The following is a 16,609-nucleotide window of genomic DNA, read 5'->3' as shown; positions in this document are numbered from 1 at the left end:
TAAATAAAATTTATTATATTTTGATATTTTTATCAATTTAAAATATTTAGGTATCTTGTAATTTTCTTTTACATAACTATTTTTTATTTTTTATTTTTGTAGAAAGTACAGTCAAACCTCTATTGTATAATCACAACTCTTTGTAAGTATATATTTATCTGTAACTGACTTAAAATTAATCAAAAAACCCTTTTGTATTATATAATATTATAGTAGTCATTATTATTAAAAATATTCTGTAATAAACATATTGATTTATTATTATTAATTAACGATCCGCGAGTCAACTAGAGAAATTACATATAAAATTTGACGCAAATCATATACTAATTTGTCGTAATACGCCGACTTTAATGATTTCTGATGTAACAAAAACTATAAAGCATAGTTTACTGAAAATAACACAAACAATAAAGTAAATGTCACACTTTTATTTTTCAAAGCTACAAAGTGTAAAACTTTTTTTTGACAAAGTTTACCTTGGAAGCACGCGGCATTTACTATGTTATTAGGTAAACTAAGGTTTTAAAAGTACAAATTATGGAAATATTTTTATATTTCACTAAACTTTCATGCATATTGCTTTATTTTTGATATATTTTATTAGTAAACTATGCTGTAATAACTTCTAAACTGACAAATTCAAGACTTTTTCACATTCATTATACAAGTGATATGGTATGATAAAACTAGTTTTTGTCTTTTAAATCTCAGATCTCTTAGAAATTGGACTTTTTTCCAATGTTACATTATGGTTTTTTTTTGCATGAGATTGGTGGAAAAACTGTGGAAAACTATTTCATTAAAGCAAAATGGTGTTATTTAAACATTTGGCTAGAGAAATTCATGAACAACCTCACATTCGGAAATGCGGCTTTTAATTAATAAATTTTCGTCAAATTTTATTATCATTTTCGCTACTTGACTCGCAGATTACCAATTAATAAAAACTTTTTTATAATCACATAATTTCTTATTGGTTAAAAAATCAATCATTTGATTTGCACATTACATATATAAATTCTACAGTGCACAATATTTGCAGCAAATACTATCACTTTTTCATTTCATATACACATCTTCATTATTATGATGACTTAACTTAAAAAGCATTATTCAGCTATTAGTGATGATGTTAAGCACCAAATTTATGAATGGGTAGAAACTAATAATAAATAAAAATGCATATAAAAATTGTAAAATATTTTAATGATAAGTACCCAAACTTGACAATTGAATGAAGTACAATATTAAAAATCTTATCACAAAAAGACAAATGGAAAACTGTATTGAAAAATGAAAAATCTAATAAAATATTTAAGCATAAACCAGTTAAATTTCCTATGCTTGATCATGCTATGAATATTTGGATAGAGAATGTAATTGCAGGAAATGTTATTCTTACAAATTTATTAATTAAAGAAAAAGTGAGAGTTTTTGCAGAATTATTTGATATACAGGAAAATTAATTAAGCTTTTCTAATGATTGGTTAGATAAATTTAAAAAAGAAATAATATTCGAAAATATCATGTGAAATCAGAAAGTACTTCATTAGCATTTCTTTCAGAACAAAAAGCAAAATTGCATCAACTTTTAAGCCGATTTACTCCTGATCAAATTTATAATATTGACAAAATAGGTCTTTATTATAAGATACTACCAAATCAAACACTTTTATCTAAACTAGTTCTTAGTCAAAAAAAAATAAAATTTGAATAACTGTTCTTCTTAGTACTAATGCAATAGGAACAGATAAACTTAAACCATGAGTAATTGGTAATTCAAAATATCCAAGACTTCTCTTTTAAGTAATTTTAATTATCTTCCAATACATTATCATAGCAACCTTAAAGTATGGATAAATTCAGAAATTTTTGATAAAAATATTATTTTAATATAATTAAATTTTTTATTAGATTACAAAATAAAAAAATTCTGCTTTTAATTGATAATGTTCCATCACATTTTGATCTGAATTATTATTTACCAGAGGATGAAATAGAAGATCTAGAATCTACTAATACTAGAACATCATGTAATGGATAATAAATTCATTTTAATTTCGTATTATTTAATTTTACTTGATTTTACATTATTAAATAAAATTATTTTTTAGAGAATCAAGGTCACAAAAGAAGACATCAACCTAATATTTCACACCTTCAATTAACTCATGTTGAAGTAACTTTTTTACTGCCAAATACTACCAGCCATCTTTAACCACTTGATGCTGGGATTATTGCAAGTTAAGTTTTAAAAATCATTATAAGCGAAATTATTGCCACCACATATTAAAATTATTTGAAAAAGATAAAGATATTAATAAAAAAAAATTAATATTAAAGAATCCATTGATTATTTGACAGATACATGGAAAAACATTACTGAAAAAATAATCTATAATTGCTGAATAAAGACTGGAATATTACCTTTTTCAACTAATGAAGATATAATAAATATGATACAAGCTTAAAAAGAAAAAATAGATGACGAAGTGGCTAATATTAATCAAATAATCAGAGAGCTTAATGTAACAGAAGATCCTCATGGTGCTATATTAGCAAATGCAATTAATGATTATTTTCTTGATTTAGAAAAAGAAATCCCAATTGAAGATGTTTTAAATAATAATGATATTGTAAGATTAGTCTAAGAAAAGATGTGTGATGATGAAATTAATGAAATTGATTCTGAAAAAGAGGAAATTCAAATATTTTTAAATAATGTGCTTAAATCTATATAAATTTGAATAAGTTTTTTCAAACAACAACAGTCTGATGAGTTTAATATAGATGATCTATACATTTTTAATAAAAAATATTTTAAAATTACTAAATGACTTGAATTTCAATCTAAAAAGCAAATTCAAATAATACAATTTTTTTAGCAGATTAATGATGAACTAGTAATTCAATAATAAATAATTTTATAATATAATATATAATATAATAAAATCTTTTATTTGTTTAGCGCAGTTAAAATTATAATATGTATTTATGTAATATAGATCGGTAAAGTAATTTAATAAATATATATTTTTTTTTTTAATAATCATTATTTTGTTGAATTCGTATCTATTTTAATTTACTTCTATAAAGTCACCTTTAATATTTGTAGTGAATATATAGAGGTCTTACTCTAAATAATCACAATCCTATTTGAATATAATAAGACTCAGTGATTATATAGAGATCTGACTGTAACTAAATGATTTTATGCAATCTATGATAAAGAATACTATATATGCCCATTTATAATATAAAATATATTTTCCTTTCTGAATAAAGGTATAATATAATTTATTAAAACTACCTATTATTAATCAAGTTCAATTTTCTGATTTCAATTATTTTTAGGTTTGACAAATAATTAATTAACGTATTAAATAAATATATAATATATATAAATAATACTTACTGGATCTCGTAACTACCAGACATTGAAGATAGGGCCTTTATGGTTAAAATGATCATTACTAAACAAAGTTTACCTATAGAGTTAAATGATCACTTGACAGTGCATATGTAAGGTACTATCGGTATGACAGGACCCCGGACATCACATATATAACTCACATTTGAGTTTTAGCAAATTCAATTAAAATTAGGTTAAACTCATAATTTTAGATAGAGCAAATTGATTGAAAATTAATTAATAGTTATAATTATGAGTTTTAGCAAATTGTATTGATTTTACAAAGTCATATTTTATATTTGAGCAAATTGGTACTTTTTTTTAAATTTAACTTATCCTTTTTTTTTAACTTTATAAATAATATTTTTAAAAATATTAGTTTCGGGATCCGGGTTATATTTTGGCCAAATTAAGTATAATTCCGGCCAAAATTAAGCATAATGCGGGCCAAAAACCGTCCGTTTAGTTTCGCAACATTTTATTTTTTAATAATTATTTATTTAATTTATTATTTTTATTAATTATTATTTTATCTATAATCTACATATTTTAATTATAAAATTGGCAGTTTAATTTATATTAATCATTTATTTTTTTATTGATAATAAAAGAAAAAATTATTAACTCATATTTTGAATTTTAGCAAATTAGTATAGATTTGAAATGTGATAATTTGATTTTTAGCAAATTAGGTCTATTTTAGCAGGAGCAAAAAGTACTTAAATTCATGCAAATCAGTTATGAGTTATACAGTATATGTGATATCTGGGGTCCTGGTATGACGAGTGGATTGTAGTTTAATTATATTAGAGTAGTTATTAGGGAATTTTACTTTGTATATTTTTTCTTTATTTTTTTTTACTTTAATAAAACTGCAAATGCGCTGTGAAAATAAATAAATAGATAAACAAATAATACTTACTTGGATAATACCTGATTACCTGTTATTTTTGTAAATACTTAATACTATCATTAGAAATACATATGATTTATATAATAATTGTCTAGTATTTTTATTTCAGTAGTAATATCTTCAGTAAGTTGTCTCTTTTCTTTATTTTTAGCAATTCAACTGATAATCAAATGATCTTTTGAATAAGATATGTTTTATTTAGCAATAAAAGTTTATTTAAGCTATAGTACTAGTATTTATTAAATATACATGAAAATATCATGAAATAATGTATAGTAAAATTGGTTTTTACTTTATAAAAGATCCTTGTATTAAAACCTAAAAAAAAATTTGAGTTAGTTTGTAAATAATGATAAACAAAAAGTAGGACTTATGGAATGAATTTCACTATAATGCCAATTTGACTTAATTTTATCTATAAATGATTTTCTTGAAATGTTAGCCTTTATTTTAAAGAAATACATAGGACAAATGATTCAATTACAAATTTACAATGCATTTCACAATATATACTTGAAGGTCTTTTTAGTACCATTTGTACTTGGAGGAAACTCTTCAACACATGGACATGCTTTAAATAAATACCAAGTTATGGTCTGAAATAAAAAGTATTAGCTAATTCTACAAAAATTGGTATTAGTGTATTACTTTTTTAACAAGAAGGTATATAGTATTACTTAAAGTTTTAATAACAAATGAAACATATTAATTAATTATTTTAATTTTATTAGAGATTATCAAAAGAATAAAATACCATAAAGAAAATAAAGAAAATATTAATGTTTATTAAAAATATAATACTTGTTTATCTCAATTATTAACTTTATCTCGTGGTATTTTTAAAAACCTTCTTGATGATAATTTAATTATAGGAAGATTTAAGTCTTCATCAAAATCAGTTAATGATAATATTAATTATGAAAATATTAGAGTTTATGATCTTCAAACTGAATGATATAATCTTATGGAAGTTTTGCTTTATTTAAATTCTATTGATAAATTATTACAATCATAGCAAAACATTATTGAAAACATAGCTTGCGAAGCTATTTCAAAAAAGATTAGTGTTCAGTAGTTGGCTATTTGGAGTTCTCATTTTGAACTTTACTTGAATAATTATCAATGTTCTGGCATCTAGTATCAGGAATTTCTGGCAGTTACTAAGTTACATCCTTTTTCAACCCAAAGACTTGTTGCATATTTACTTTTACAAAAAGTAATTGAACATACATTTAAAAAAAAAATAATTGAGAAAGATCAAACTGCAGATTGTAATCTAATACCTGAAAATATTATTATTTTAAAACTAGCTGAGGCATCAAAATTCTCCTATATTGTTGGATGGTAGGGTTTCGATCCTATTTTTTAAAGCAATTCAGATAGAATTTGGATCTTTTCTTGTGAATCTGGATTGAATCTGGATTCTAAATTTGACCTTAATTCTAACCAAAATTATAATTTTGACCAGAATTAATATTAAACGTCAAAGATTAACTGTCTGCAAAATTTGCTAGCTCTGGCCAAATTTATAGTGCTGGCTCAAATTAATAAAAACGGATTCATCTGTTACAAAAAAGTAAGATCTGGATGTCCAAAAAACAAGGGAATCCAGATTTGAATTTGGATTGACCAGATCTGAATCGAAACTCTATTGGATGGATTATTTATAAATTAACCAAAAGTGATAATATAACAAAATCGCATCATGATTCAAAGCTATTTGTACTCACCTCAAAATTCTAAGTTCGAAATAAGTGGTCTATGAAAAGGATATTAGATCTCAAATAACAAATGTAATTCCTGGCCAAGAGTTTCTAGAATTCATGTATAAGATGGTTATTATTTCTTATATTATTTGAAAAACATAAGGAATTTAGACCACATATTCTTCAATATATACACAATAGTTTACCTGATAACTTTTAAAAGATGAAGTTAGGAATTTTCTTTATGAGCGTATTATTTCCATATATATGAGTAGACAAAAATTATGGCGAAGATTTAATAATCTTATTTCTGAAAAAAGGATTACAAGCTTTTGTAAGAATTTAAAATCTTTCCACAAAGATCTAAAAGCTTGTCTAGAAATGAAAATAAACCTCTCTTAATGAAAAAAGAGTATTCACGAGAATCTATTAACTTGCTTAGAACAGACTTCGAATTTAGGCAAAACTAGATAATGCTGAAGAAGTATTTTTAAAGATGTTTCAAGTAGTAGAGTTGCAGTTCAGTCTTCAATTCGGTCAATTATTGATTAGCCTCCCATTATTATTTATCTGCATTCCTATAAGTAATGTCAGTTACTGCTTTTTCAGATTTTTTGAAAATTCTTTTTTTTAGTTGTAAGTTAGTAAGTAACAAAAAAATGCCAAAATGCTAAAACCTGTGTATTATCACTGTTTTCAAAATGGTGTGTACAATGTCAATCATCTGATTAAAAAAAATTCCCAGATTTTCACTGAATATTTTAAATCCAATATATGTTTCGCATTCTTTTCTAACTATTATCCAAGATTTCCTACCAGAACTTGCGTTAATAGGTTTGTTTACAGCTTTTCCTTGAGTTATAAGTCAATTTATTATGTACAGTTTTGAGTTTCTTTTGTCCAAAATTTGAAATTATTGGCAATTATTAAGTTTACCATCAATAACTAATGATTTTTTCATTTTCTTTAAAACTTTAACGTTCTTACATTTTTTTTTCTATTCACAGATACCATTTTCTCTCTTTTTATAATAATTATAATCAATTACATTAATAGTGTTAATAAATTTTGTAAGTAATTTTAAATCTTTTGCCTATTACGTTATATTGCATTATTATAAAATAATTTGGCATTTTTGGTTAATTAAAAGGTTTTAGAAGGCTATATAAAGTTTTTCTGTAAATATTGGAACGTTTAGAATTTAGATTTATTGAATTTTAACAAAACTATCTAACTGTGTATGCTTATTTTTATAATTTTATAACAATAGATATTTTATGCTTCAAAACAAGTTAAGAGCTAAGTTAAAAAATTAAATAAGTTATTTAACAGGTATGGTGTTGCTTAGACTAAAGTTTTATCAAGTTTAAATGGTTATTTTAAAAAATTCTAAATATTTTTATAATAATAATATTGACTCTGTATTTATTTTCTTTTTATCTTTACAGAAATTCCTTATGAAAATTTGGAATTTTTATATTGTAAAATTGAAGTCTTATGAGGATTTAATTTGTAATTGTATAAAGGAAAGATTGAAATTATAAAACAAATAAAATTTTAAATAAAAATTAATTTTTTCGCAGAGCAATAATTTTTTTCACTTATTGTTACATGATCATTATAATATTTGATTGGCCAATTTTGTTAGGACCCCGGATATCTCCAAAACAGGTCATAAGTCACACTTTCGGCAGATTGGCCCATTTTTCAGGGCTCAAAAAATCATTTTTTGTAAATATGCACATCCAGTGTCCAATTTTGATGAACTTTTTTTTAAATTGTAGATAAATGAGCTACAAAATAAAAAAAGTTCATTAAAATTGAATTACTGGATGCTGAGATATTTACAAAAAACGATTTTTTGAGTTTTAGCAAAAAGGGGTGTTTTTGGCCAAAAGTCCATTATGACCTTTATATTAGATATCCGGGGTCCTATTTTGTTTATTTTGATCATATGACTAATAATCATAATCAGTATTCGAATTTCATGCATGATCGAGCTGCATATACCATTTTGGAAACGAATGCTGGATGACATTATGAACTGAACTGGAGGTAAAATTTTTTTAATTACTTTTTTTTTTCTTGCAGATATTGCTAAAGATGGCACCGAAACCGAAATATTTCAGATTTGCCGAAATTCCAAAACTGTAGCCGTAATTCCAGCCAAATCCGAAATTCTGAAATACGAAATTCCAGCCGAAATACCAAAATTAAATATATAAATTTGGCTGAAATTATGCACTTAATTCTGGCAGGAATTATAAAATTTCCTAAAATGGGGGACCGTTAAAGCAGGGTAGAATCACGTGACTTTCAAAATTTTTCTTTTTTTTAAATAAAACTCTTTATTATATACAAAACCTTCCAAATAAACATATATTAAGTGCATTTTGACCTGTTCTGCAAGTTTACTTAGAGCACAAAATGAGGTTTAGAACACCGTTTTCGATTTATTCAACTTTTTCAATTTTGTTAAAATTGATCTATCCTTTTTTGGGTATGATCAGCAAAATTCATTTGCTCATATGTAAAGTCAAAAACATTGTTCTTTTTCCACTTTTTCTCCCTAAGTATAACTTGTTGGAGAGCCGAAATACACTTATTTAATGATTTTCGTTAAGCTTATTTAATTTTAGTTTATAAAAAATTTATTAAATCATAATAATTTTAAATCACGTGATTCTACCCCACTTTAACGGGCCCCCTAAAATGGAAATAGATGTTACACAAGATTTCATATTCGTTCCTACCAAAATCGATTTTTGTGAAATGGCTATCACCAAATATAGAAATGATCGACATATCGGAATTACGATTTTCGGCTGGAATTACGAATTCGTCTGAAATTATGAATTAATTTCGGAAAAATTTTGGATTTTGGATTCAGAATTTCGGATTTCGGATTTTTGCCAACTGGACTTTGAGTAAAAGGTAAATAGAAAAAGATTTTTTTTCTAATAGTTTTTAATGTTACTTTTTTTGTAGGTATTGCTAGATTTTGAGTGAAAAAATGAAAGGTAAATGGAAAACTTTTCTATTTGTCTTTAGTAACATTTTTAAACTAGGTATAAAGGGATCCGTTGTAATGTCCGAAGTACTCATTTAAAATCACTAAAGCTGCTGCCCGAAATTAGGGAATTTTACCATTTGCTGAAACCGAAATAGTAAAATTAATTTAGGAAAAATACTTGATTGGCTGTTATAATATCACGTGACCAAAATTAAAATTTTTACCAAAATTATAACTGTATTCTAATACCATAATTCTGGCTCTGTAGCGATCTTCCTGGCACGTGTAGCTTCGATTTAAGCCTATGTTCGCTTTGTGTAACGTATATACCATATAAGGAAATTATGCGTCTTTATGCACTGATGTTACACAAAGTGAACATAGGCTTAAAACGAAGCTACACGTGTCAGGAAGATCGTTACGGAGCCAGAATAGAATATAGATAAAATTTTAGCAAATTTATAAAGTCATGTGATTTTATAATAGGCCAATCAGAAGTTTTGGACAATTTCGGGAGTTTCAGAAAGATTTCGGGATTTCGGAATTAGTTTCAGAAACAAAATTCTGGCCGAAATTATTTCAGAATTAGGAAATAATTTTGGGCGGCAGCTTTAAAAATCACGCGTCAAGCACGTCACTGAAAATCTGATCACATGATAAGAATCAACAATAACATCTTATTATTGGTTAATCACGCATGCGGACAGACATATCACATACATTACGATGTGTCTAACCGTTAATGTCCTCCATTATGCTTCTTTGAGTGAAAGGTAAACAGGAGTAAAGATCTGTATTTGCCCATATTCTAAAACCCAGCCTGGTCCAGAAATAATATATGAATATATATGCCAGTCCAGATCTGACCTGGGCCTTAAATATATATTTTATGCCACATACCCATTTTTAGTTCATAATATACCATTGCCCCAAATTAGAATTCTTATAATTATTTAGTATATATAAATGTAAATCATTTTTGTATAGTGATTTTGGCAAATTTTTATGTAGATCATTTTCGTATAGTAATTTTCGGCAAATCAAAGAAATTTAATAATAATAATCATTTATATAAATAGTTGAAACAAAATTCACTAATTATTTGAAAATGTTGATATTTAATATAATAAAAATTGGGAATATTAAAAATATATAATAAAAATTTTGGCAATTTGATAATTTTAACCAACGCGAAACTTAGCGATATAAAATAATGTATTTATTTATAAATAAAAATTTTATATAGTAATTTACTATTAGTAAATACATTTAATAAATATAAAATAAAAAATTATTGTAGTGCACTATGTAATACTAAAATACTATCTACTGTTTCAGGTTTTAAACTTGTATGACGTTCATTAATTGTTTGACCTGCTTTACTAAATTCTCTTTCACTGGATGCACTTGAAGCTGGAATTGAGAGGTAATAAGCACAAAGAATTGCAAGTTTTGGGAACTCAAGTCTGTGTTCCTTCCACCACTTTAATACATTCAGATTTTTATCCTTTGGCACTTTAGATTTTACATATTGATCAACTTCATCTTCATTATTATCATTACTACTTGAGTCATAATATTGGCTGAAGTCTATATTAGTTTCTTTTGATTTTTTACATTTTTTAATTGGCTTTTCTTGAACAGTAGCTGTTGAATCATCTGATTCATCATCTTTATTTGTTATGCTAGCACATTGACTTCTAATTTTATTTTTGACTAATTTAACATCAGATTCTTCTAATATTTTGAGCTGTTTCATTCTAAGGTCAAAAAATACAGCAATTTTATAAATATCTTCAATTTTAATTTTACTTTTCATCTTTTGCTCAACAACATATTTGATATGAGTTAAAATTTCATCATCTAATAGGTCAGCTTTACAATGATTTAATAAAGCTTTATACCATGGAATAATCATACACAATGTTGGATACTTAGATCCTTCCAAAAATTCACTTGCTTCACGAAATTTTCTTAAAAATGTAATTAAATTTTGTAATATATTGAGATCAATATTTTCTATTCTGCTTTCTTCTTCTTTTTCTATCAGAATATTTCTGATTGTTTCAAACTGATTATTTATTGATTCTAATATCACTAATTTACTGTTCCACCTAGTTTCTGACTCTTGTTTGAGTGATTTTTCTAATTTTGAATTTAAAGATGATTGCTTGAAATATGTAACTAAAGATTTGCATTCTTTAAGTGTATTTATTAAAGAGGGATATTTTTCAAAGTTTTTATCTTGAAAAGAGTTTGACAAAACTGTATTAATTCTATAAAATAATTAAAAATTAAAATATATTTTCTTAAATTTTAAATAATTTAACAAAAAAAATGACTTATGAGCAAAACAGGGTATGTGATTTAAAGCTCTAAATGCTGTAACAAAATTAGCACCAGAATCAGTAACAAATGTGAATTTCTTCATTGTAACATCTGGTATAAGGTTGTAACTATTTAAAATACCTAACACTACTTTTTTAATTTGTTCTGCTATATGATTAACATCTGAAAACTTTGAGACTGCCAATGTTTGTTCACATATTTGCCAATTCTCATCAATGTAATGGACAGTAAGAGAAATGTAATTAATTTTCCTATAATCATCAGTCCACATGTCTGTAGTAAATGCTCTGCCAAATAGTTCAAAAACATATTTTAACTTTAAAGTAAAGTCATTTTTAACTATTTCTGCTTTTTTTATTACATTTCTTGAAAGGGTTGTTGGGTGAGGAAATAAATTATCAACTGGTAAATTACCATATGTAGCACCAATATTAATCATCTCCTGTGCAAATTCTCTAAAACCCTGGCCTACAATTATTTCAAATGGTCTTATATCTTTACATACTAAATTAATTAGCTTCTTTGAAGTTACTTCTTTGGCAGCAGTAGGAATTTCTTTTTTTCCCCAAAATGTTGTAATCTTTGGTTGTTTTTCATCAGAAGGACACTTATGACGCTTTAAACTTGAGGTACTTGTTTTATAATCATATTTAAATAATTGTGAGCAATTTTTACACATAGCAAAACCAATAGGTTGTTCTTCTTTATCAATTATTTCTTCAAAATTCAACCAGACATCGCTTTTTCCACTTTTTTTCTGGCATAACAACTCTCCACTCTTTATTTTCAATGTAACTTGTTCAATATTTAAATTTAAATTTGCCATAATGATAGAATTTTTTCAAGATGGTATAGCATATATGCGTAATCTAAATTTAAAAAAATTCTTTAAAATGATCTACAATACGCACAATAGTTTAATGAATTTCATTCAATAAACACATATTTCACCATCTTACTTTATTTATTAAATCAATAAAACTTTGAATTAGTTAATGAATTTAATCACTATAATAATGAAAAGTAATCTGATTGGTACTTTTTTCTAATTTTTAAAACATATATGCATTATGGCGCAATATGCAGTTTATAAAAAGAAATGATTTTTGTTAATGATGAGCCTAATTAATCATTATAATAGAAGATCAGATTGGTACATAAAAAAAAAAATAATAATTTATTCTTAAATAATATAATTAATAAAAATTTATTTATTATTTTTTTTTTTAATAATAATTTAATAAATAAAAAATTTATTTATCTTTTTTTTTAGCAAATCAACTATTTCTAACCATTATTTTTGCTGATCGTAGTTCGTACTATGATACGCGTTTTTATTTTATTAAAATAAATACAACAAAAATTTAAAGAAACAAACCATTCACAATTATAATTCAATAATAATAAAAACAAAATAAAATACTTATTTATTTATTTATTTATTCTATTTTTTTTAAAAAAATAATGAAATTGTAACACAACATTTAAATTTTTAAAAAACAATACAAGCGAAAAGTTATATCAGAAAAATTTATAAACTATAATATACTGCAATACACTAATAGGAAATAAATTACTATCTAAAATTAAATCAAAAAATGTGTAAAAATAAAATAAAACCATTACATTTAATATTAAATTTATATTTAAATTTTGGCCAGAATTAACAAAATTTTGGCCAGAATTAATAAAAATCTGGGTTGAGAATCTAAACCCGGACCCAGCCCAGAAAATTTATGAAAATCAAATGCTGGCCCATACCCGGCCTGGGTGAATTTTGAAGAAGAATTTGCTGGCTTAAACCTGGATTCGGATTTGGGCTGGGTCCAGGTTTCTGGGTTGTGGGTCCCGTTTGCAGACCTCTAACAGGGGGAGTTGTTTTTCATTTTTTAGTAACTGTTACTTTTTCTTGTAGGGATTGCATTACCAAGACAAACTATACAAACCTCTAAAAAGAAAATGCTAGACAGAATTAAAAAAATTTAGACAATAAGAAAAATGATTAAAGGGCAGAAAAACAGTTAATCGCAAGCAATCCTCTTACTGGACTACTGAGCAAAAAGTAAACAGGGAAGGTGAGTTTTTTTTTTCTACTTTTTTTTTAGTAACGTTTTTCAGTAACATTTTTATGTTACTTTTTTCTTTTTCTTGTAGGGATTGCACGAACTGGACCTTTAGTGAAAGGTAAATGAGGAAATTTTTTTTTTTGTTTTTTTAGTAATATTTTTAACGTTAATTTTTTTCTTTTTCTTGTAGTATTATTGGACGAATCATACAAACCGGTCCTGAATTATTCAGGTAAATTCATGGATCACTCGATTCTACCCAATACGCTAGAGACTTAAAATTGTATTGCTTTTTTATTTCTTTTTAAATTATGGTATTTAGGAGTGAAAATGTGGTTTTATAATATTCTTTTTATTTAATAATTGTATAATTAATATAACAAAACATTATTGATTAGTTTTAAATTTAACCTTATTTTTTAAATACAATCACTTAATTATTTGATTTTTCGCTGAATTTTCTCAATTCCGTTTACTAACTCTAGTATGTAAATTATATATTATTATAATCTACTATATAATAATTGTTTTCCTGTGTGACGGTCACGTTTAGATTACATATTTATATCTGTGTACCCGTAACGTTTAGACTACAATTTATACCTGTGTATCCGTAACGTTTAGACTACGAATTTATACCTGTGCACCCGTAACGTTTCACGTTTATAGAACCGTAATTAGAAATTTTTTTGTTGAATGCATATGCAGGAAATGTTATAGTATTTCTATTTATTATTATAACCAGTAAATCTGAACTAATAAAATTTTATGTTTTTGAGCTAATATGTTATAAATAGTAATAAACAAATACGATAAATGTGTATAGTCCGAAACTGCATATAAAATCACATTTATAGACTTTAGACTACATATATAAAAAACCTGTGTGACCGAAATCAAACCTTTTATTTTAATTTCGAATTGTACTATCACGTAATGTGATGTTTCCCTTTGCTTCCCGGTTAAACTCGCGAATCCATGACAATGAAAAGAATTAAGACGAATTGAAATTCGCGCGCATTTTGAAGGATGATAAATTTGATTTAGTGTTTAAAAAGGTGAATCTTTGAAAGAATATATAATTTAATTGACAACCCAAATATCAACCGAAAATATTTTTATTTTTTGAGTGACTAATATAGAATTAATTTAAATATATAATTAATCATTCTTCCTAAAAGTATTCTAACTTCTAATTAGGTAAACTTTATGATTCCTATTGCACATTCCCATTTTTGGTTTGATCGGATCAAAGTTTCCAATGCTTTCCACACTCCCTCTTTTCCCTTCTTGCCATGATAGATTAAGCTATATTCAAATTCAATTAATGTAATTAATAAAAAATGTTGTAAAATTGAAGTATTGAAATAAACTAATAAAGTTTTCTTGAAAACCGATGAAATTTTTTACCTCCGATGTTTTCCGTGTATGACGAAATTTGTGTTAATGATGATGTTGATGTATGTTCGCGTCCTAATTTTTTTTGTAAAACACGATCCTTTCCAAAATGCGTAACTTATTCAATATCCGCCTAAAGCTAGGATGCCATCTAGACAAGAAGCAAATGAATCTCTTAAACTACGTCAAAAGAGATTAGCTAAAGAGAGACAAGCCCGTTTCAGAAAAAGGCAAAAGATCCATCATGAAAGGATAATGGAAGAACGTCGAAAGAAAGTAGCTAAAGAAAGATTAGCTAAAGAGAGACAAGCCCGTTTGATAAAAAGACAAAACATCAAGAATAACAATTACCCATCTGAAACTCAGATTCCTTCTGGACAAGAAGCATATGAACCATTGGATCTACGTCAAAAGAGGTTAACGAAAGAGAGGAAAGCCCGATCCAGAAAAAGTAATAATAATGAAAGAGAAATATCAGATAAATTAGAATGTATACCACGTCATGACTTAGGACGAATTGATCAGATCTGTGTCCATTGTGGTGCGAAATTTTGGATGGAGGAAAAGAATCATAGTAGCAACCGCACATTTCCAACTTTTTCAATTTGCTGTGCCCATGGCAAAGTTCTTTTGCTGCCTTTGACTGAGCCACCATCGTATTTGCTGAATCTATATACTTCATCTGAATCTGATGCAATCTCATTTCGCAAAAACATTAGGCGCTATAACAATGTTTTGGCTTGCACTTCTTTTGGCACAAATATAGATACATTTCACGGCCAAGGTATTTCTAATTTCCGTATTCATGGCCAGGTTTATCACCGGATTGGACCATTGCTGCCAGAGGAAGGTCACCAGCCAGCATTTGCTCAATTATACATTTATGACTCTGTGCATGAAATTGAAAACCGCCATAACGTTATGCAGGAATTAGATGAGAAAATTCTATTGAATCTGCTAAACATGATGGATGAATGCAACCCTTACATCCAAAATTTTCGTCATGTAAGAGACCTTATCCAGACAAACGTACCTGATGAAATTTTTATGGTTATTTATGCTGATCGAACACAAGATTTACGTCGTTACAATGCCCCTACAGCCTCTGAAGTTGCTGCAATTATGGTTGGTGATGGTCATGAGTTACATACAGCTAATCGTGACATTCTTCTTAAAATGCGTGATGGGAATCTACAAAGAATATCCGAAATTCATCCATCATATGATCCCCTTCATTATGTTCTATTATTTCCAAGAGGTGATGATGGTTGGCATGTGGATGTCCCCCTAATAGGCTCTGTAAACTGAGAAAGAGTAACAGCAATGCAATTTTACTCTTACAGGTTACAGATTAGAGATGGAGATTGGATTCAAAATGCTGGCCGTTTGTATCAGCAATACATTGTTGATCAGTATGCAAAGATTGAGCAGAATCGTTTAAATTACCTTAAACATAATCAAGCCACACTTCGGACTGATTTGTATAATGGTGTTATGGATGCAATACATGCTAATGACAATTCCAATGTTGGTCGTCGTATTATTCTTCCATCCTCATTTGCTGGTGGTCCACGCCAAATGTATCAACTCTATCAGGATGCAATGTTCATTGTGAGCCGCTTTGGAAAACCTGATCTCTTTGTAACTTTCACATGTAACCCCAGATGGCCTGAAATTACAAGAGAACTATTACCTCATCAAAGTGCTGTTGATAGGCCAGATTTAACAGCTCGCGTTTTTCACATGAAA

General features: G+C 26.6%; 1 protein-coding gene across 1 annotated transcript; it reads left to right on the top strand.

Moving 5' to 3' along the window:
- Window positions 1–15,004: 15,004 nt before the first annotated feature.
- Window positions 15,005–16,168, top strand: OCT59_005705 (uncharacterized protein; the record flags this gene model as incomplete). Its single annotated transcript, XM_066138518.1, has 1 exon — window positions 15,005–16,168. The coding sequence occupies one exon, from the start codon at window positions 15,005–15,007 to the stop codon at window positions 16,166–16,168; it is 1,164 nt and encodes a 387-aa protein (XP_065997635.1).
- Between the last annotated feature and the right edge of the window lie 441 nt (window positions 16,169–16,609).

The sequence above is a fragment of the Rhizophagus irregularis genome, chromosome 13, assembly GCF_026210795.1.
Source record: "Rhizophagus irregularis chromosome 13, complete sequence".
NCBI lineage: Eukaryota > Fungi > Glomeromycota > Glomeromycetes > Glomerales > Glomeraceae > Rhizophagus > Rhizophagus irregularis.
This window is presented reverse-complemented; position numbering and strand designations above follow the sequence as displayed.